General features: G+C 44.6%; 1 protein-coding gene across 5 annotated transcripts in view; it reads left to right on the top strand.

Annotated features, from left to right (window-relative positions):
- Positions 1-20,447, top strand: part of MYLK (myosin light chain kinase) — a 318,431-nt gene that overhangs the window by 264,313 nt on the left and 33,671 nt on the right. For all 5 annotated transcript variants that reach the window (XM_006869368.1, XM_006869367.1, XM_006869366.1 and 2 more), the window contains 3 exons: positions 10,365-10,667; positions 20,007-20,039; positions 20,140-20,233. In XM_006869368.1, the coding sequence (XP_006869430.1) occupies positions 10,365-10,667; positions 20,007-20,039; positions 20,140-20,233 (430 nt within the window). The remainder of the gene's footprint in view (positions 1-10,364; positions 10,668-20,006; positions 20,040-20,139; positions 20,234-20,447) is intronic.

The following is a 20,447-nucleotide window of genomic DNA, read 5'->3' as shown; positions in this document are numbered from 1 at the left end:
TTCTTCTTTGCTCCAGATGGGAAGAGACTTATAGCTGTATCTTAGATGGTCACTCAAAATCTTTTAAGACCCTAGTTGTTACTCACCAAAGTAGGCTGTAGAACATTGTCTTTATATGTACCGTGTTATACCAAATGACTTATTTGTCCACTGAGACTATGGTCCTAAGCCTTCAAACCCTTAAGCCCAGTGACTCAATCTCTCAAGGAAATTTGATTATGGCTAAGAAGTTTGGATAACTTTGTCCTCTTTGTGCTCTACTGTGGTGGTGGTGGTTTTGTGCTACAGAGTCAGTTCCAACTCATAGCAACCCTGTATAGGGTTTCCAAGGCTATAAATCTTTACAGGAGAAGAAAGCCTCATCTTTTTCCCATGGAGTGGCTGGTAGATTCGAATTGCTGACCTTGTGGTTAGCAGCCCAACTCCTAACCCACTGCGCTACCAGAGCTCCTTATGCTCTACTGCATACCTGGGTGTATATATATATATAAACATATGTTGTTGTTAAGTGTCTTAGAGACAGTTCCAACTCATAGTACACTCCCTTGTCCTGTGCCAGCCTTACAATCTTTCCAATGTTTGAGCCTCTCAGTGCAGCCACTGTTGAAGGTCTTCCTCTTTTTTGTTGACCCTTTGCTTTACCAAGCATGATATCCTTCTCCAGGTACTGGTTCTTCCTAATAACATACCCAGAGTACATGAGACAAAGTTTCACCATCGTCACATAGAAATAACCTTTGCCAAACCTACATATGCTGGTGGGTGTACTTCTATACACCATTCCACACCTGTTCAGTATACATATCTACCCATGTATCCACTCATAAATTATTATTACTCCTACATTATTTTGTCTTACTCCAGCTACCCTACCATATCTCTTTGTTTTTCTCTCTCATAGCCAACTCTCTGAAAGGTGATTGTCTCTACAAGGATTCTGTCTCTTGACCTCCCAGGCACTCTTCAGCTCCCTGCAGACACCACCATGCACCACTAGTCCTCTGAGAATGTTCTCTGAGGCCACCATGACCTCAGAGGCTTCCACTTCCTTTTCCTTATCCCCTGCATCCTACTACTGAGTCTGTCTTCTGACTGATTTTCAAGTTGACTCCTTTCCTCTCCATCCAAATACATGTTTTCCTCATGTCCTGGCCAGCTTTCAAGTCTCTGGATGGCTCCAACAGTTTGCACTTGCCTATTAAAGATCGGCAGTTCAAACGCACCCATGTCTGCCACAGAAGAAAGATCCAGCAATCTGCTTCCATAAAGATTGTTGTTGTTGTTGTTGTTGTTGTTGTTGTTGTTAAGTGCCGTCGAGTCAATTCCGACCTATAGCGACCCTGTATAGGGTTTCCAAGGAACACCTGGTGAGCTTGAACCGCTGACCTTGTAGTTCAAACAGTGCCACACAAGGACACCTCCATTAAGATTACAGCCAAGAAAACCCCAAGGAACAGTTCTACTTTGTACACATGAGGTTACCTTGAATTTGAATGAACTCAACAGCAATTGGAGGTCAACTCTTGAAATATCAAAACAGCTTCCTAACTGTTCTGCGGTCAGTCATGCCTAGCTACAGTAGCTCTCCATGTGCTAGATGTTCTGCACAGCAAAAGAGTGAACAGATGAAGGAAGGGGCAGATGGACAGTCAACTGTGTCCTCGTGCACTATGGGCCTGTATCCATGTGTACTCATGAGACCCTTTGACCTTGTGTTTATTGGCATGTGCACAAGGCCTGAGTGGGTTTTGCATTTGCCCTTGGCTTTCAAGCTTATAGGGTACTTTGTGAAAATTAAGAAAAGGAGCTCCATGGGGCAGAGGGATTTGAAAAGGCTGCACACACCCAATATCACAAGAAGCCTCTTGACTTAGTTGGAGAGAAGATGTTGGTTTAGAGCCCTCAGCCAATCCTTTTTTGCCCTAACCACTCAACTGTGTGTGGAGACCCTGCTTTTTGCTCCCTACCTCACTAGGCATTACTCTGCGTGTTCCTAGGGCTTCAATAGGAACTTATGTGGCTAACATGGCTACGAATCTTGCGTTTGAGTTTCTTCTATGGGGGTGTTTAGGCATGAAGTTGAAAGTTGGAGAAGGTGGCTATTAGAGTCCCTTGTAGCACTAGCATTCCCCTAGTCCCCCAGGAATTCTCCTCCTCCCTCATCATCTCCTGTCCTCACCTTAGGAATAAGATGGGCAGGGCCGATTGATCCAGCCTAACAAAGGGAAACCAAAGTCCAGTATAAGCAAAGTAACAGAACAGCACCCCATATGGGAACAAGCTCTCAAGTTCTCAAATGCCTGTCCTCTGGAGCCAGCCATGGAAGAGGGGGGTGTGAATGGGTGCAGAATGTTCCAAAAGGTGTAGGAATTCTCTGGCCGGAAAATTTACCTTGAGGTTAAAACGCATGCCTTTTGGGGAGCTGTCCCCAGGCGAGGGCATGGTAGATGTGCTTATTTGTCCCCACACTGAGCCTCGGCAAGTCCTGCAGCATCTCCCTCTGGTCCCTAAGCAATGAAGAGGGAGTCCTGTCTGACTCAGGTGAGGAACAGGGAAGACATGAGAACAAAGGGCAAAGGGAAGCAAAGTTGGGAAGACAAGTGAGGTGGCCAGTGAGCCATGCTGAAGCCAGCTGCCAAAACAGACCATGGGCTCCAGGCCATGCCCTGATTTCCCAGACAGGAAGTGCTGCAACCCTCATGAGGACTGCCCCTGGGCACGAGAACTGGAGGGGGAATTGAAGACAACTGAGCGCTTCCTCCCCACAGTCAATACTTTGGTGGCCTGTTCCATCTCCACTCTTGTCTGCTCCACTCCAAGCCTTTGTCTCCTTGCCCCATGTTCCGATTCAGCATTCCTCAGTGTTCATCATTCTGTCCACATCCCCTCTAGACCCTCTGTCATCCTCTGAGCCCCTTGCTTTTGTTCCCTTGGGTTAGGAGTCTTCAGTATGAAAAGGCTGTTGTGGACACATAGCTGTCTCATCTATACGAGGAAAGTCTCTCTTTGGTGACTCCAGATGCCTGCCTCAGTCATTTCCCCAGGATTCCGGTCATTAATGGGGTGTGAAGGAATGGGACTGGTGACCAGTTTGCCAATAACATTTAGACCCACACCTGAAGGGTTTGGCCCAATAGTCCCATCCTGTCAGCAGACAGCGGTGTCCAGTTCCCCTTCATGTTCACTGGTACCTATCCTGCTTAGGTGTATTTGGGGTCAGCCCTTTGAGCTCTGTTTCTGTACCCAGTGCCCCTTCCTTCCCCACACCACTGCACAGACTGAAGTTCTAGCCTTTTATGGTTGAGTTTCTTATTCTCCAAGGCCAGTGCTGACAGAGCCATCGATGTGGCTGCCCGCCAGCTGGCAGGCGCAGGATGTTAAATGCCGTCCTGGGAGGAGAATGGAATGGAGGGGAATGGGGCTTTCTGTCTGCCTCCCCCTCATAGAGCTAAGAATAGCATTGCTCAATAAAATGAGGACTCACATTGATGGATACAGCAAAGTCACATTCATTCAGAGCCCGTGGATTCTGAATTAGTCCAAAGCAAAGCTTGATTAAGCTCAGATTTACCTGTGTGCCTCTGGAGACAGCTCTATATGATCTGCTCAGGGTCTGTTAAGTAGATGTAAAATGTAAATGAGATTAAGCAGGAATTGTTTGCAAGCACTTTGGAAACATCCATCCACAGGCAGCTAAATAAGACCTGTTGAATCAAACGTACACTTGTTCACAGTTAACTTCTTTTATTATGCACTCTTTAAAGTCAGACCACTTTCTAATCAGACAGTCGACAATGGCTGCTAGTTTGTTGAATTTTGTGGTGTTTACCTATATTATGGGTCTTCTTATTGTCATTGGTTCTGGTTTGGACTCCTGGCAACCCCATGTACACAGAATGCAATGTTAGTCAGCTCTGCAGCATTTTCATAGTCATTGGTGTACTGTAGCCCTTTGTGGCAGCAGCCACTGTGTATTTTGAAAGACTTCCAACAACTCCGTAGGACAATAGTCTGTTGTGAGCCATAGGATTCTCACTGGCTGATTTTTGGAAGTAGATCTTTTCCCTTCGTCTGCCATAGTCTGGAAGCTCTGCCTGAAACCTGTCCACCAGGGGTGACCTTGTTAGTATTTGGAATACCAGTGGCCTAGCTTCCACATCACAGTGACAGGCAAGCTATCACAGAACTAGAAATGGACAGATGGGTGATGCCACTATTGGGGCGTTTTATGATTATTGTTACATTTTTTAAAGACAGTGAAGAGATTTGTGATGCACAGATATCCGCTTCCTGCAGTCTATGTGGCCTGTCTGCTACCTGGGCAAAGTGGCAAGAGAAAGGCACACGGTCCAGGTGATGAAGCCATTAGTGAAGCTCACATGTTGTTTGGTGTCATCAAGTTGGTACCCACTCATAGCGACCCTATGCACAGCAGAATGAAACACTGTCCAGCCCTGGGCCAACCTCACAATTGTTGTCACGCTTGAGCGTGTTGATGCTGCCATATTGCCAATCCGTCTCGCTGGGGGTCTCCCTCTTTTTCTCTGACCCTCCACCTTACCAAACATGATATCCTTCTCCAGCAACAGGTCCCTCCTGACAATACATCCGAAATATGAGAGATGAAATTTGGCCATCATGGCCTCCAAGGAACACTCCGGCTGCACTTCTTCCAAAACAGATCTGTTTGTTCTTCTGGCAGCCCATGGTACTTTCAATGTTCTCCTCCAACACCATAACTGAAATGCATCAATTCTTCTACGGTCTTCCTTATTCACTGTCTTTATTCATATGCTTTCGCATGCATATGAGGTTATTGAAAATATGGCTTGGGTCAGGCACACCTTAGTCCTCAAGTTGACATCTTTGCTCTTCAACACTTTAAAAAGGTCTTGTGCAACAGATTTGCCTAATGGAATATGTCGTTTGATTTCTTGACTGCTGCTTCCATGAGTGTTGATGGTTGATCCAAGAAGAATGAAGTCCTTGACAACGTCAATCTTTTTTCCATTGATAAGAATTTTGTTTATTAGTCCAGTGGTGAGGATTTTTGTTTTGTTTACATTGAGATTCAATACCAAAGGCTATGCTCTTTGATCTTCATCAGTAAATTTTTTAAGTCTTGTTCACTTTCAACAAGCAAGGTTGTATCATCTGCATATCTCAGATTGTTAATGAGTCTCCCTCCAATCCTGATGCCACGTTTTTCTTCATATAACCCAGCTTCTTGCGCAGCATACAGGTTGAATAAGTATGGTGAAAGAATACAACCCTGTCTCACACCTTACTTAATTTTAAACCATTCCCATGTTCTGTTCGAACAACTGCCTCTTAGTCCAGGTACAGATTCCTCATGAGCACAATTAAGTGTTCAGGAATACTCATACTTCGCAATGTTGTTCATAGCTTGTCATGATTCATACAATCAAAAGTCTTTGTATAGTCAATAAAGCACAGGTAAACATCTTTCTGGTATTCTCTACATTCAGCCAAGATCCTTTGGACATCAGCAATGATATCCCTCATTCCACATCCTCTTCTGAATCTAGCTTGAACCTCTGGAAGTTCTCTGTCAATGTATGATTGTAGCTGTTTCTGTACTTCCTTTAGTAAAACTTTACTCTCATGGGTTATCAAAGAGATTGTCCGATGATTTCCGCATTCTGTTGGGTCACCTCTCTTTGGCATGGGCACAAATATAGATCTCTTTCAATCAGTTGGCCAGATAGTCATCTTCCACATTGCTTGGCAGAGATGAGTGAGTGCCACCAGTGCTGCCTCACGTTCTTGAAAGATTTCAATTGTATGAGAAAAACAGGTGTCTTCCCTTATCTTCAAATACCTGGTCATCCTCAAGTAGCCAGTCCTCCTCGAGTACTATCTGAGTGTGGAACTTGCATGATTACAAATGAGAGATTTCTCTTCATATGGTTGGTTCAGGCTTCTTTAAGAGACATTCTTGATTTTGTTCTGCCTAATAACCTGGAAGACCGAGAGCCCTAGAGCTGAGACCTAGAGATTTTTTTTTTTTTTTTAATCTCCTTTTGGTTCTGCCTTGCTGGATTTTCTTGGTGAGCACAGTACCTTGTCTCTGAGAGCCTGTTTCCTTATTTGGCTAGGATTGGTTGATCTAGACAGATACCCACTGGGGTCCTTTTTCTGGGAGTCAGAGGCAGCCAGTGGAGGGGTGCCCAGGCAGGGTTAGGTATGGCCACATATGATCTTCAAACACTCAGGCCCATAGAGACTGTGAAGGCATTTCTTTCTGGGCAAGGCTATAGAGACAAGATCTTTCACTTTCCCAGGAGTGAGAACATTTTCTGAGCTGAAAATCCTGGGGCTGGTGCCATCTGATACCCTTCTTTTAGATGCAGCGGTGGCCCCCTCCCAAGGGAGCCATGGGAGAATTCTAAGGAAGCAGAGAGCTCTGGGCCCTAACCTCCCAGCCAGCCTCCTAGGCCAGGCCAGGCCTGGATCTCCCTCCCAGTCTGAGTGTGTCTGGGTATTTGGTGAGCAAGGGAAGGTCACAGGAGTTCTGTTTTGAGGATGTCCCTTTAGTGGATTTACATCCCTGTTTAGTCCTCCTCTGTGTAAGGCTTTGTAGGTTAGAAAGAACAGAAAGCTTTAGGTACAGGACTGGGGGAGGAGCTTCCAATTTCATTTGACTTTAGACAAAGACCCTGGGGTCTTTCCTGAACTACTTACTTGGTATCAGATTCCTTGAAAGCATTGAGATTTCACTTGAAGAAAAGACCCCTCCTTGATTTTGCGGCTTTTCTTGGACTGCAGGCTATGATGTTTGCCGCATGTCAGTTGTCTCTCAGCCAAGAGATGTCTGTGAATAGCTAGGGTACAAATAGGACCTCTTCTGCATTGCTCATTTCTCAGTTTCCTTTTTCTTGACCAAAGCAGAAAGGGAGGCAATCTGTCAGTGTAGTGTGTCTATGTTCATTGTATAAACCTACATGATTCTAAACTTGATATTTTCCAGGCAGGTTTCTTTGGGGAAAGTAGGGAGTTTGTGTTTCATCCCTCTCTGGGCTTTATCCCTTCTTTTTCTAGGTCTTGAGAGGACTTGAACCACTTGCCTCTAAAAGAGTTTAGAGTAGTAAACAACTTAGCCTACACCAGAAATGTTTCTAAAAAGACCAATATATCTTTCAGAACAAACAGTTTTTCTAAGAGAACATATTAAACAACTAGTGAAAGTTATTCTATCACAGAAGTCCTGCAGAGTGACTGCTGAACTGGGAAATGACTCTGTCACCATCCCAGAATCATTCTCAGGGCCAGGGAAGAGCACTTCCGGAAGTGCATTCTTGGCAGCAATCAAAAAAGAAGTGTGTATGTGTGTGTGTGGCGGGGGAGGGAGTGGATGGATATAAAGGCATATCCTGGAGATATTGTGAGTTTGATAACAAACCACAGCAATAAAGCAAGTCACATGGATTTTGTTTTTGGAGGGAGGTAGGTTTCCCAATGCATACATATAAAAGTTATGTTTTACACTATAGTATTCATAGTTTTGTGAAGTCCTGGTGTGGGGCTGAAGGATAAGCACTGGACCACAAGATCAGTTTAAACCCCAAGGTCGGCAGTTCAAATCTCCCAGCCACTCCCTGGAAACCCTATATAGGGTCGCTATGAGTCAGAACCGACACCACTTAGCAACAACAAGAACAGTTAATAGTTTTGTGCAATAGTTTTATGGAAAAGTTTAAATGTTGTGAGAATTACTACAACGTGACTCAGAATGAAATAAGCACTTGTTGGAAAAATGGCGCCAAGAGACTTGCTTGATGCAGGGTTATCACAAATCTTCAATTTGTTAAAAATGCAATTATCTGGGAAGCACAGTAAAGCAAGGTATGCCTGTATATGTGTGCAAACAATTGGCATTCCTCTATTAAAATAAAGATTGTCAGTTCAAGCCCACCCAGAGGTCCCATGAAAGGAAGGCCTGACCATCTGCTTCCGTAAGATTACAGGCAAGAAAACCCCGTGGAGCACAGTTCTACTATAAAATTGCCATGAGTTGGAATGGACTTGACAGCAATGGGCTTCATTGGCTGTTGTTGTTTAAACACACATACACACACCCACACAGAGAAGTCTCTTTCCTCGCCATGTATACAAAGTCATTTACAAGAATTCTCTTTGACCTTGCTGAGAAGTAGGAGACATTATGCCAAGTACTTTACCTGTGTTTTCTTCCTCGATTCTTGCAAAAAACCTAATATGTAGGCACATATTGGCACCATTTTCTAAATGGGAAAAACAAATAAGCTGGTCTTACTCTAGAATCTTACTAGAGTTCACATAACTTACCAGTGGGAGCCTGGGTCTAATTGCTAATTTGTGAAGCTCTACATCACATGGCTTTGTGGGGATGAAAGGTTATTGAGCTCAGGTACCAGTAACTAGCCAGTCACCTGTGGAAACTAATTCTGAAAAATAGGAGAATTTTGTTCAGATAAGCAACTAATAGAATCAGAACTCAGGTGCCTCGTTCAAGTGTTAGCTTCAGTTACTTGACTTGACGTTGTCACTAGATTGTCTGAATGAAAAGGTGGCCAGCCAGAGGGGCTGCTTCTTGTTTGTGTCCCACTGGTGTGGCACGCTGTGGGTTAATGCGCCACACTGCGAAGTCGTTTGAACTGCAAGGTCGGTGGTTCAAACGCACCAGCTGCTCTTTGGAAACCCTGTACAGGGTTGCTATGGGTCGGAATCGACTAGACGGCACTTCACAACAGTCAGAGAAGGCTGTTATTTGCTATTGTTTGTTTTCATAGACTTTGTGTTTTAGAGCAGTTTTAGCTTACAGAAAATTGAGCAGACAGTACAGAGAATGCCAGTATGGTTCCCTTCTCCCAATGCTGTTTCCCTTATTAACTTGCATTCCTGTGGTACATTTAATGGACCAATATTAATACACTCAGGAGCATGGTGGCTCTGTAGTCTAAGCACTGGACTGCAAAACACAAGGTTGGTTAGTTCGAGCCCACCAACCACTCCAAGGCAGAAAGATAAGGCTTTCTGCTCCCACAAAGATTTATATCCTCAGAAACTCTATACAGGGTCTCTCTGAGTCAGAACCAACTCAACAGCAACAAAATTGATGCGTTATTATTGGTTATTAACTAAAGTCCATAGTTTACATTAGGGTTCACTCTTTGTGTTGTGTAGTTCTATGAACTTTGACAAATATGAAGGGGCTTCAAAAAGTGCACAGAAAAATGAAATGAGAAGATAATGGAGCTTTCCCACGAACTTTTTACATAATGTCATGTGTCTACAATTACAATATCATGCAGCATCATTTCATTCCCCAGAAAATGTCCTGTTCATCTCTTCCCTTCCTCCGAGCTCCTGGCAACCACTGATCTTATATTGCCTCTATAGTTTGGCCTTTTCCAGAATGTTCTATAATTGGAATCATACGGTATATAGTCATTTCAGAGTGACCTCTTTCACCAAGTCATATGCATTCAAGGTTCTTCCGTGTTTTTTCTTTCATAACTTGATAGCTCTCACTCTCTCTCTCTCTTCTTTTCCATCACTGAGTAAATACTTCATTATATGGCTGTACCACAGCTTTTAAAGGATACCCGGGTTGCTTTTAATTTGGGGCACTTATGAATAAAACCACCATAAACTGATTTGCTTTTGAAATTCTTTATTTTACTATATACCAGTACCATGATGATAAAAGAGGTAGAAATAATGCTTAAAGTTTTATAAAGGTGGAAGTGAAGTCTTACAGTAATGATGTCAGTCACAGGTAACCAAGCCAACCACTATTCTAACAACTTCCCACAGCAATCTTGAGATCCAAGCGCTATTATTACCCACATTTTACAGCTAGTGAGTGAAGATAAAGTCATGTTCAAATAGATCTATCTGTCTGACTTCAGAGCCTAACCACAGTGCTTTACTGCTCCTCAGTGAGGTGGGCATTTTCCAAATCCCAGAGACAGTAGAGACAGACCTGAGGCCTGAAACACACACACATACACACAACACAAAACTGCTCTCTCTCAAAACATGTTTGTGATGAAAAACAGTCCACGCCTTCTGGGCAACTTCCTAAAGCTATTTGCTCTGAAAAAATATGTTTATGACTCGGGAAAAGTACAGGAAACCATGGCTTGTAAACTGGAAGACTAGCCAGAAAAAAAAAAGGTCTTTTTAAGTCCATAGATACTTTCTGGATAGGTCATTTGTGCACAGGTGTGACTGTTTGTGATGTGTGGTTTGGAAAAGAAAGTCAAGTCTAAGGGCATTGACTTGGGTTCTTTAGCTGCTTCCGAGATTAGTCCAAAGCTTTACTTCCATGCCGTTCTGATGTGCTTCTTTCTCCCCAGATAAGCCAGACCCTCCAGCTGGCACGCCTTGCGCCTCTGATATCCGGAGCTCCTCGTTGACCCTGTCCTGGTATGGCTCCTCGTATGATGGGGGCAGTGCTGTGCAGTCCTACAGTGTCGAGATCTGGGACTCAGTGGACAAGATGTGGAAGGATCTGGCCACATGCCGCAGCACCTCGTTTAGTGTCCAGGACCTGCTGCCTGACCGCGAGTATAAATTCCGTGTGCGTGCAATCAACGTTTACGGAACCAGTGAGCCAAGCCAGGAGTCTGAACTCACAACCGTGGGAGAGAAACCCGAGGGTAGGCGGCCTTCCTCTCCTCACTGACTTGCAATGTGTCCAATTTACGTTTTGTATACAGAAGCCAAAAGGGGTGTCGAGGAACTGAAACAGTTTGTCTAGGTCTTTTGAGATCTTGATTTATAACTTGTGATGCTGATTTATATATTTTTAAAGTATATGTTGTTGTTGTTGTTATCAAGTGCCTTCATGTTGTTGTTGTTATGTGCCATGAAGTCAGTTCCGACTCATAGCAAACCTGTACAGGGTTTCTGAGGCTGTAAATCTTTTGGGGAGCAGAAAGCCTCATCTTTCTCCTGTGAAACAGCTGGTAGTTTCGAACTGCTGCTGACCTTGAGGTTCGCAGCCCGATTTGCAACCACTACGCTATCAGAGTTCCTTTCAAGTGCCTTTATAGTGACCCTGTATAGGGTTTCCAAGGCTTTAAATTCTCATGGGAGCAAAAAAGCATCATCTTTCTTTCTCCCTCAGAGCTGCTGGTGGGCTTGAACTGTAGACCTAGTAATTCATGGTCCAGTGCTTATCATATGGATCCACCACTCAAACCTTCTTGTTGTTGTTATTAAGTGCCATCAAGTTGGTTCTGACCCATAATGACACTGTTAGGGTTTCTGAGGAGTGGCTGGTAAGCTTGAACCACCAACCTTGTGTTTCAAACTGACTTTGCAGTCCAGCCCATTAACCCACAGCAGCACACCAAGACTCCTAGTGGACGCCAAATAAATATTAAAAATATTAGTTGAATATTTAGTGTGTTCTTATTCCCAGACACTTGTTGTTGTGAAGTGCCATTGAGTCAGTTCCGACCCATAGCGATCCTGTATAGGGTTTCCGAGGAGTAGCTGGTGAGCTTGAACTGCTAACCTTGCAGTTCAAATGGCTTTGCAGTCTGGCACATTAACCCACAGCGCCACACCGGGACTCCATACTCCCAGACACTAGGATCATATAATTTAATTATGTAATACTGGATTTCTAGAATAAATTTTCCTTTCTTTCAACAGACAGAAAAATGTGCTCTACTTATCTCACTGATAACAAATTGTATTCTGTCTGTCTGTATAACCCAGCAATATCATAAAAATCATGCATGAGGACAGTTTTATATGCCAGCTGCCTCAGGGGATTTACTGTAACAGGTGAAGGGAATTTCAAAAAACATTGAACCTTCAATTTTGGTACAATACCTGGTGCTATGGGCTAATGCGTCAGACTGCAAAGTCATTTGAACTGCAGAGTCAGTGGTTCTGGCTCACCAGCTGCTCCTTGGAAACCCTAAATAGGGTCTCTATGGGTTGGAATCAACTCGACAGCACTTAACAACAACAACAGCCAGCAAGTGGTAGTTCATCAGTCCTAGAAGACAGAAGCTCAGGTAAACCTCTAGTTCCCTCACCCCCCTCCCCTTCTCTTCCACTCATATCTGAGCGCCTGCTCAATGCCAGGTACTTGGGGGACACAAAGACAACAGACAAGACAAGGAGCTTAAAATCTAAACAGAGATACAGCTGTGTATACAGTTAACCAGATGGATGGGGCACATCGTACTGTAGGCATGTAAACAGAGAGCTAAGGCAGCACTGCAGAAAGCATGAACAATCTTAACCATGGAGGTTAAGGTAGGCTTCCTAGAGGAGGTGGTGGTTAAGTTGAGCCTTGGGAAAAGGACCTGGATTCCAAGACGCAGGGGGAATAAAAGGACACTCCACACAAAGAACATAGCCTGAGCAAAGGTAAAGCTATGGAAATGCAAGACATCTTGAGATTCTTATGTGTTGTGTGACACAAAATAGAAGGAAATAAGATTCAAAAGGTAGTCTAGGAAAGATTGTGAAGTTCATCAAAGACATTCGGGCAGGAGATTCTTAAGATGCGATCTGGATTTTAGAACAAGAATCAGAAAAAGAGTAGAAATTACTACCCAAACTGCAGCCATGGAGCTTTTTAGAAATGTACAAATCTCAGACCACCACCCTCAACAACCTTCTGAAGCTTTCTTTTAACATGACCTGCTCCCCAGGTGATTTCTGTGCACTGAACCACCTCCTACTGGTGTCCGTTTCTCCACTGCATTTGCTGTCGTTTCTCATCGTCTCTCACAGACACTGGTATTACAGTGTCTACTGTCTTCTGGGTCTAGGAGGTTGTCAATGTGGGAACCCCAGCTCCAATGGATGCACTCTATTCCTGGTTTTTCTTTCTTGGTAGTAGTGAGGTCCGCCTTTGCTTTGGGATTAGCTCTTTTAAGTCTAGCAGGATGGCAAAACTAACCAGTTTTCTCATTAGGATTCCATATACCTTATTTGCATGAACCCACTCCCTAAAGGAGTCCTCTGTAAGATAAACACTGGACTGTAAAGTCAGTTTGAACTACAAGGTCAATGATTCAAACCCATAAGCTTTTCCTATTAAACCCTATACGGGGTTGCTATAAGTTGGAACCTACTCAACAGCATTTAACAACAACCCCCCCCCCCCAGAGGTTCCATGCACCTTATTTGCATTCTTTACAGACTCTCTAATCCCCTGAGTGCATCTCAAGCACCTTATTTGCATAGTCCCACCCAGTTGTTTTGTGCAAATCACAAAGACTATAGCTAGAAGGGCCATGTTAAGTCATTCAAAGCACCACAGACACCAATTCCTAAATGCAGGAGCCTGTGGAACCTAGGGAAAGTACTGAGAAGGGAGATAGCCAAGAGGAGGCAGATGTATTGCCAAAACGGGAAGAATGAGTTGCAAGAGGACTCAGTGCACAGCCTCAAATGCTAAAGATGAAAATGATGAGGACTCTGAAAAAATCTTTGGACTTAGCCTCTGGTTGACAGTGATCTTTTAAGGCTAAGTCTCTAGAGTTTCCACAGGGTGGAAAATGGTTACCATGGTTAAGGAACAAATGAAAGAAGGACAAGCCAGCAGTGTAGAATATTATTTTAAGAAATTTCATGTGAAGAGAAGAAAAAGAGTGCTGTGAATTTAAGGCAGAAGAAAGGTTGGGAGCAAAGAGGGAGATGGAGGGATTGCAAGGGAAAGGGGCTAGTGGAGAGATGAGAGCTTAGAGGTAGGAGTGGGGACAGGGTTGTGAAGAGACTAAACTACCAAAAGGAGGAAGAAGCTGGTCCTGAAGTTGCCACAGAGTCCCAGGCATCATGAATATGAAATTGTAATTACAATTGGATAACCTTCTCTAGTTTTAAAAGTTAGTTATAAAATAGATGTTAAGATTCTACTTTCAAATGAAATGTTGTTGGTGTGTACCTTAAAGTTTGTCCCGATTCACAGCGACCCTGTATAGGATTTCTGAGAGTAGTTGGTGGGTTTGAACTACCAGTCTTGTAGTTAGCAATCCAGTGTTTCTCCTATAGCACTGCGCCAGGGCTCAAATAGAATGGTGGTGGTGTGCCGTGGAGTCGCTTCTGAATCATAAGTGACCCTGTATAGGGTTTTTGAGGCTGTAAATCTTTACAGGAGCAGAAAGCCACATCTTTCTCCCACAGAACAGCTGGTAGTTTCGAACTGCTGACCTTGAGGCTGGCAGCCCAATTCGTAACCACTATGCTACCAGAGCTCCTTCACATAAAATGAGGGCTCCAGAAAGGAGAATACCAGTGCACAACATACCAAATTTGCAATATTGCACAGCGGGCCTTTTACCTATGAACCCTAAATATCCACAGAGTCCTAAAGTCACAAAGGACAGACAAGGGCTCTGTGTCTAACTGCTCAAAAGTGTCTATTGGGAGAAACAATGAGGAAAACAGTGAAAAACTCACTGCCCTTTGAAACCCACCCCTAACACCCCTCTGAAATGAGCAGAAGGGAGCAGGCAGGTTGGGGGGGGGGGGCAGGAGGAACAGCTAAATTGCAATCTACATGTTTTTAGCATAATTCTTTGTTAAGGAAGAGGACTCCCCACCTCTTGGAAAACTGACAGGAAAAGGCATAAATAGCATTGCAAAGAGAAGATATCCATCAGCTGGACAGAAAAGCCTCCCAGCCTGTGAGGTGGTGTAAACCAGGAGAAACCCTAGAATCCCTGGGGGTACAGCCTGACCAGCAGCCATGGGAGCTTGGAGTTGTGGCTCCCAGGAGGCCTGGCCAGCTGTAGAGAAAGTCTAATTGGAGGAGAAGCCAGGACCACTGACTCTAGCAGGGGGCCTCTCTCTGCTTCCCTGCAGCCAGCTGAATGCCTGTGGTTCTTCCCTCCCAGTGTCCCTTCCCTGCTGGAAGCAATGTTGAGATCCAGAGAGGTGGTCCAGGTCACCCAGGGCTTTCAGACAGGAAGCTGTTCCCTACCTCCAGGCCCACTTGGGTTATCCATGTGGAGGAAGAAGAGGAGAGGAAGAACCGTTAGCAAGTATTAGGACTGAGGGGTAGAGGACAGTTGGGGTTGGAGATTCCAAACAAAGTTTTCTGTTGACTGCTCAGATACTTTAGTTGTTGTAAGCCTGGGCAGGTCATCTCTCTAGTTTAAAAAGAAAATGGCTCTCAGGGAGATGGGTGTGGAAGAGGGAAGGGCCGAGAAGAATCATGTGGGAGGCTATATGGTAGGTCATTTCATTGGAGCCAGGAGGGTCAGAGGGTCGCCAAAAAGGCAGTGCCAATTAACCGTCCAGTGCAAAACAAAGCCCCGCCAATGTTGAATAACCTTCACCATCACCATCTTTTCTACTTCATCCTGATTTCTCCATTTTATCCATATTCTACCATTTACTCTACATTTATCGACCCATTGAATCTCAAGCTCCTGGTGGGTTTGGGGTGATTGGTGGGCACAGGGGATAGACACAGTGGAGGATCCTCATCCAACTCCTCAGCCTCCTTATTACCAGAGCCACCGCTGAGATGATCGAGGCTGACCTACAGCTCCCTCCCAGTTTTCCTAAGCCTAAGTAAACACTAACCACCACCCTGATGAGACCATGCTCTCTCCCATCCTAGCCAGGGCTTGCCTGAGCTGTAACTTGAACTCCACTCCCACCTTTATCCTACTTTAACTCTGAAATCCACTCCATCCCTGTTACTGAGCCTAATTTGTTCTAGTTACAGAGCTGTTAACAAAACAGCTGTGATTGAGGCTTCTTGTGGAGTTGGAGTTTTCTTGCAACCTCCAGGATAGTTACAGATGCAGATGCAGACCAGAACCTGCAAAATCACACACAGCCCTGGCCTTAGAGGCTTTCTTCAGGGCTGGGATGCCCTCTAGTGCCCACCAGGAGTGCAGCAGCCCTCACTGTGGAAAAGGACAGTTCTCTGACTTCCCAGGAGGCCCCAGCTCAAACACAATACCATCTGTTTCCAAAATGATCTTAGAACAATCTCCGAAACAGTTCTTCCACTTATCGCTCTTTCTGAATATACTGTTGTTAAGTGCTGTTGAGTCAGTTCCGACTCATAGAGACCCCTGTATAGGATTTCCAAGGAGCAGCTGGTGGGTTTGAACCGCTGACCTTGTGGTTTAAACCAACTTTGTTTATCCTACAGTGCCACACCAAAATTCCTTATATATAAACATGAGCTGAGCAGTCCTAACAATTGCAATTTCAGCTCTTTCCTCAATGGGAAGGTGAGGACATTTCTCATTATTGCTTCAAGAATTGGAGAGTTCCTCCATACCCAAGGAATCAGGAAGGAGAGGAGATAGCCAGTCTTCATCTTCACTAACTAGGTTGAGTGAGCATGGCAGTTGACCAGTGCTAGAACTTGATGCCCTCTTCAAGGCTAGCTAGACAATGCCTCATGGTGCTGGCCCATTGGAAAGCATTTCCCGGGCTCTAAGCACTGCGGCTCCTTCACTAGGAAAAGACAATGGTTCCTCCTGAAGATGCCAGGCCAAAAAAAACCTGCCTTCTCTTTTCTCTCTCACCCAGCTAATCAGACACTCTAGCTCCCACATCACAGCTGGAAAATGCAGCCAGAAACAAAATGATAGCGATGACTCAGCATGTCAGATCCACGGATCCAGACAAACAGACCTCCCTGATACTCAATGTTGTTATTATTTAGTCTCTAAGATCTAGTCCAATGACAAGTAGCTCAATTCAAGTGATGAATTGATCTGATTCTTTAAGGTATTCTCTTAATACCCTGTTTGAAATATCATTATTGATCTTATCTAAACATATGTTCTTATAACTAACCTAAGCCAGGAGTGTGGCTCTGTAGTTATCAAGCTCTGGACCACAAGGTAAATTTGAACTGCACGGTCCGTGGTTCAAACTCACCAGCCACTCCTTGTAAACTCTATACAGGGTCGCTATGAGTCAGAAAGGACTCTACCACACGTAACAACAACCTAAACCTACTTATTCTTATACTACAAGGGAGCTCTGGTAGCGTAGTGGTTACGAATCGGGCTGCTAACCTCAAAGTCAGCAGTTCGAAACTACCAGTGGTTATGCAGGAGAAAGCTAGGCGGTCTGCTCCCATAAAGATTTACAGCCTTGGAAACCCTGTGTAGGGTCACTATGAGTTGGAACCGACTCCACGGTACTTAACAACAACAACCTCTTAATCTGAAGTCCTGGTGTGGCGCTGTGGGTTAATGTGCCAGACTGTAAAGCCATTTGAACTGCAAGGTTGGCAGTTCAAGCTCACCAGCTGCTCCTCGGAAATCCTATACAGGGTCACTATGGGTCTGAACCAACTTGAGGGCACTTAACAACAAACAACAAACCTCTTTATAGAAAGAGTTCTGGTAGCGTAGTGGTTATGAGTCAGGCTGCTAACCTCAAGGTCAGCGATTCGAAACTACCAGCTGTTCCATGGGAGAAAGATGAGGCTTTCTGCTCCCGTAAAGATTTACAGCCTTGGAAACTTGCAGGGTCACTATGAGTCAAAACCGACTCCACAGCACATCACCACCACCACCACCACCACACCTCTTAATATTTGAGAGCTATTTGCTTATAGTTGCTCCTGTATGTAAGGTAGAACATTAGATGGCTTTTTCACGTTATTATATCCCTGGGTTGATGAAACGTCCATAACCCCAATCTCATCCTTGTCAACTGGGTCATTTTATTTTATATCATGTTTGCTTTAAGGGACCCTGGTGGTTCGACAGCTAAGCACTAAAACTGCTAACCAGAAGGTTTGCAGTTTGAACCCACCAGTAGAAAGATTTTAACAGTCTGCTTCCATAAATATTACAGCCTTGGGAAGTCTATGGGTCAGTTCTCCTCTTCCCTAGAAGGTCACTGTGAGTTGGAACTGACGCAATAGCAATGGGTTTGAATCCTGTTTGCTTTAGACTTCTTCACCAATGAAAGCTGCCTAACCTTCCTTTGATTGTTACTTACCCTAGCAGCCCTTCCTTTCAATGATCCTCTATGCCTCCTCCTACTTCACCGTGATTTTCTAAACGGCAACAGCCAGAGCTCCAGGAGCAGATGAACTACGTTTCTGTCAAGAGCAGAGTAATAACACCTGTTTGTAGCCAGTGCCCATTGTACCCGATGGCAGCACTGTATTAGCCAGAGCAGTAGATGGAGAAACTGTCTACATGTCTCCAGTTCCTCTCCTAGGTTTTAGCCAGACACCTTAGGGCTTATCACCCCAAAAAGCTAATGTTCAGATTTTCCCAGAATGCATGACTCCGTTACCAGTTCCAAGACTTATGTGAGCTCTCAATCAGGGACATCTTTGTCATCTATGAATTTGACAGTATCCCCTTTCACTCTCGAATGTGCCATCTAGAAAAAGTGATTGGCTGGACTCATGTCAGGGCAGTATCTGTGAAATTCCACCGCTAATACTTCATCAGTTAGACTCGAACCAAAAAGACCTGTCTGTCTCATCCTTTTGCATGTTTTCATAGCAGTTTCCATTCTGTGATGAAATAGTCTTCCCATTGCCATTCACGTTAGCCTTTTTTTTTTTAATATTGCGGAACTTAATCAGCAGAGTTTTGAGAACTCTAAATCATAGCCTCTCCTTGTTCCTTGCCATATGTTTATTATATATTCCCTCAAAACTCTTGATCAGCAAGGAATACTTAGCCTGCATAGGAACCATGCTACTTTTTCTCAGATTGTTTGTTTAGACATTCAATAATTTTGTTCTTCCCTCCTCACAAATGCTCCATTGCAAAGCTCAGCTGGGCAGTGTCCAAGAACCTCTGCCCCTTCCACTCTTTTCTTCCCTCAGAGGAGATTCAAACACATTCCTCCCTTATAGGAGACTTTTTTTTTCTCCTGGGAGCTTCAGCAAATCACTCTTTCGCCCAGCCTTATACATACACTTTCACAAATAACTTTTCCTTTCTTTGTACTTTCTCTTAAGGCTGTGTTCTGTTTCCTCAGGAAACCTTCCTTCATTCCATCTGTCAGCTAGAATACAACTCAGATCATGACTGAGGTGCACAAAGAACACTGCAAGACACTGTGGTTAGAGCTGCCAGGGGCCCCAAAAAATCATCTAGCACAATTCCTGTCTTTTACACATGAGGAAACTGAGGTACAGAAAGGAAAAAGCACTTAGCCAAGGCCAAGAAACCATAGTAGTCCTATTGTCTAGGGACAGATTAATATTTTGTTTGGGCAAAGAAATCCTGGAGTTCTGAAGTGAGTATATTCTACTAGATACACTGTTGTGCCCCCTCTCCTCATCCCCATCCCCACTCTTACCTACTCATCCCTGCAACACATCATGTCCCTCCTTGTCCCCCTCAGAAACATCTGTCAGGTCCTTCACCCACCTCCTCATTGTGTCCCATCATTTCCTTTAAGACCCAACTCCAGGACCACTTCTAAGAACAATTTCTTTAGACTTGAGCAATGTTGTGTATTTTCCTCCATTTTGTATTGGATTTGTACTGTGATCGTTAACACTTCATAATTGATCTCTCAAGTGCCTATGTTCTTATCTCTCCAAGTAAACTATAAGCTCCACAAAAGAAAGACAGACCAGGCCTTCCATATGTTCTGGTAGGAGTCATGGTATGCTGCCCGAGTTCCATTTTAAAAAAGGGGGAAAAAAAAGTTTAACAAATGGAGAAATCAGCTTGACACTTGACACAACTCTTAAGTTACTGACGTTTGAGAAAGGGCTGGTTGAGGTTGTGTCTGGGTTCCGGAAGGCAGAGATATGAGAAAGAGGTTGGAGAGGAAGGAATGAGGGTCGAGTAGTGATGGCTACAGTGAGGAGGTCAGTACTCGTCAGTCTGCATCTAGGTGCAGTGAGGACTGACTGACCCCATGGGGATACCTAGACGCGGAACTTGGTGGTCTTGTGTCTGGAAAGCGGGTAAGGCCTGGCAAGATGCCCAGCCTGGCTCTGCTCTCAGCGACCTTCAGGACTACTCACGTGTGTCCTCTCTACTTTCCTTGTCTCCCCGCAGAGCCCAAGGATGAAGTGGAGGTTTCAGATGATGGTGAGTGCTGGCCCCCTGTCCTTGGGTCAGGCTCATAGGGTGGAGGGGGTTGAGCCCAGGAGTCTAATGGCTCACACTCACCCTACACCCTACCCTGCAGATGAGAAGGAGCCTGTGGTGGATTACCGGACAGTGACAGTCAATATGGAACAGAAAGTGTCTGACTTCTACGACATTGAGGAGAGACTAGGATCGTAAGTGCAGTGGGAAGCTGCCTCGGGGTGAGGGTAGTGAGACTCCCTTGTCTTCCTCTCTGTTTTGGGTTCTGCCTCCTCTGAGGCTGAGACTCCTGCAGAGTCTGAAGGGACTGACCCGGTCAGCACTCAGGAAAGGGTCTCTCACTAGGGCTCTCTCAGGATCTCACTCTGCCTCAGTTCTACTCACAGACTGGGGTCTCCACACAAGGAC

This window comes from Chrysochloris asiatica, unplaced genomic scaffold, assembly GCF_000296735.1.
Source record: "Chrysochloris asiatica unplaced genomic scaffold, ChrAsi1.0 scaffold00130, whole genome shotgun sequence".
Classification (NCBI taxonomy): Eukaryota; Metazoa; Chordata; class Mammalia; order Afrosoricida; family Chrysochloridae; genus Chrysochloris; species Chrysochloris asiatica.
This window is presented reverse-complemented; position numbering and strand designations above follow the sequence as displayed.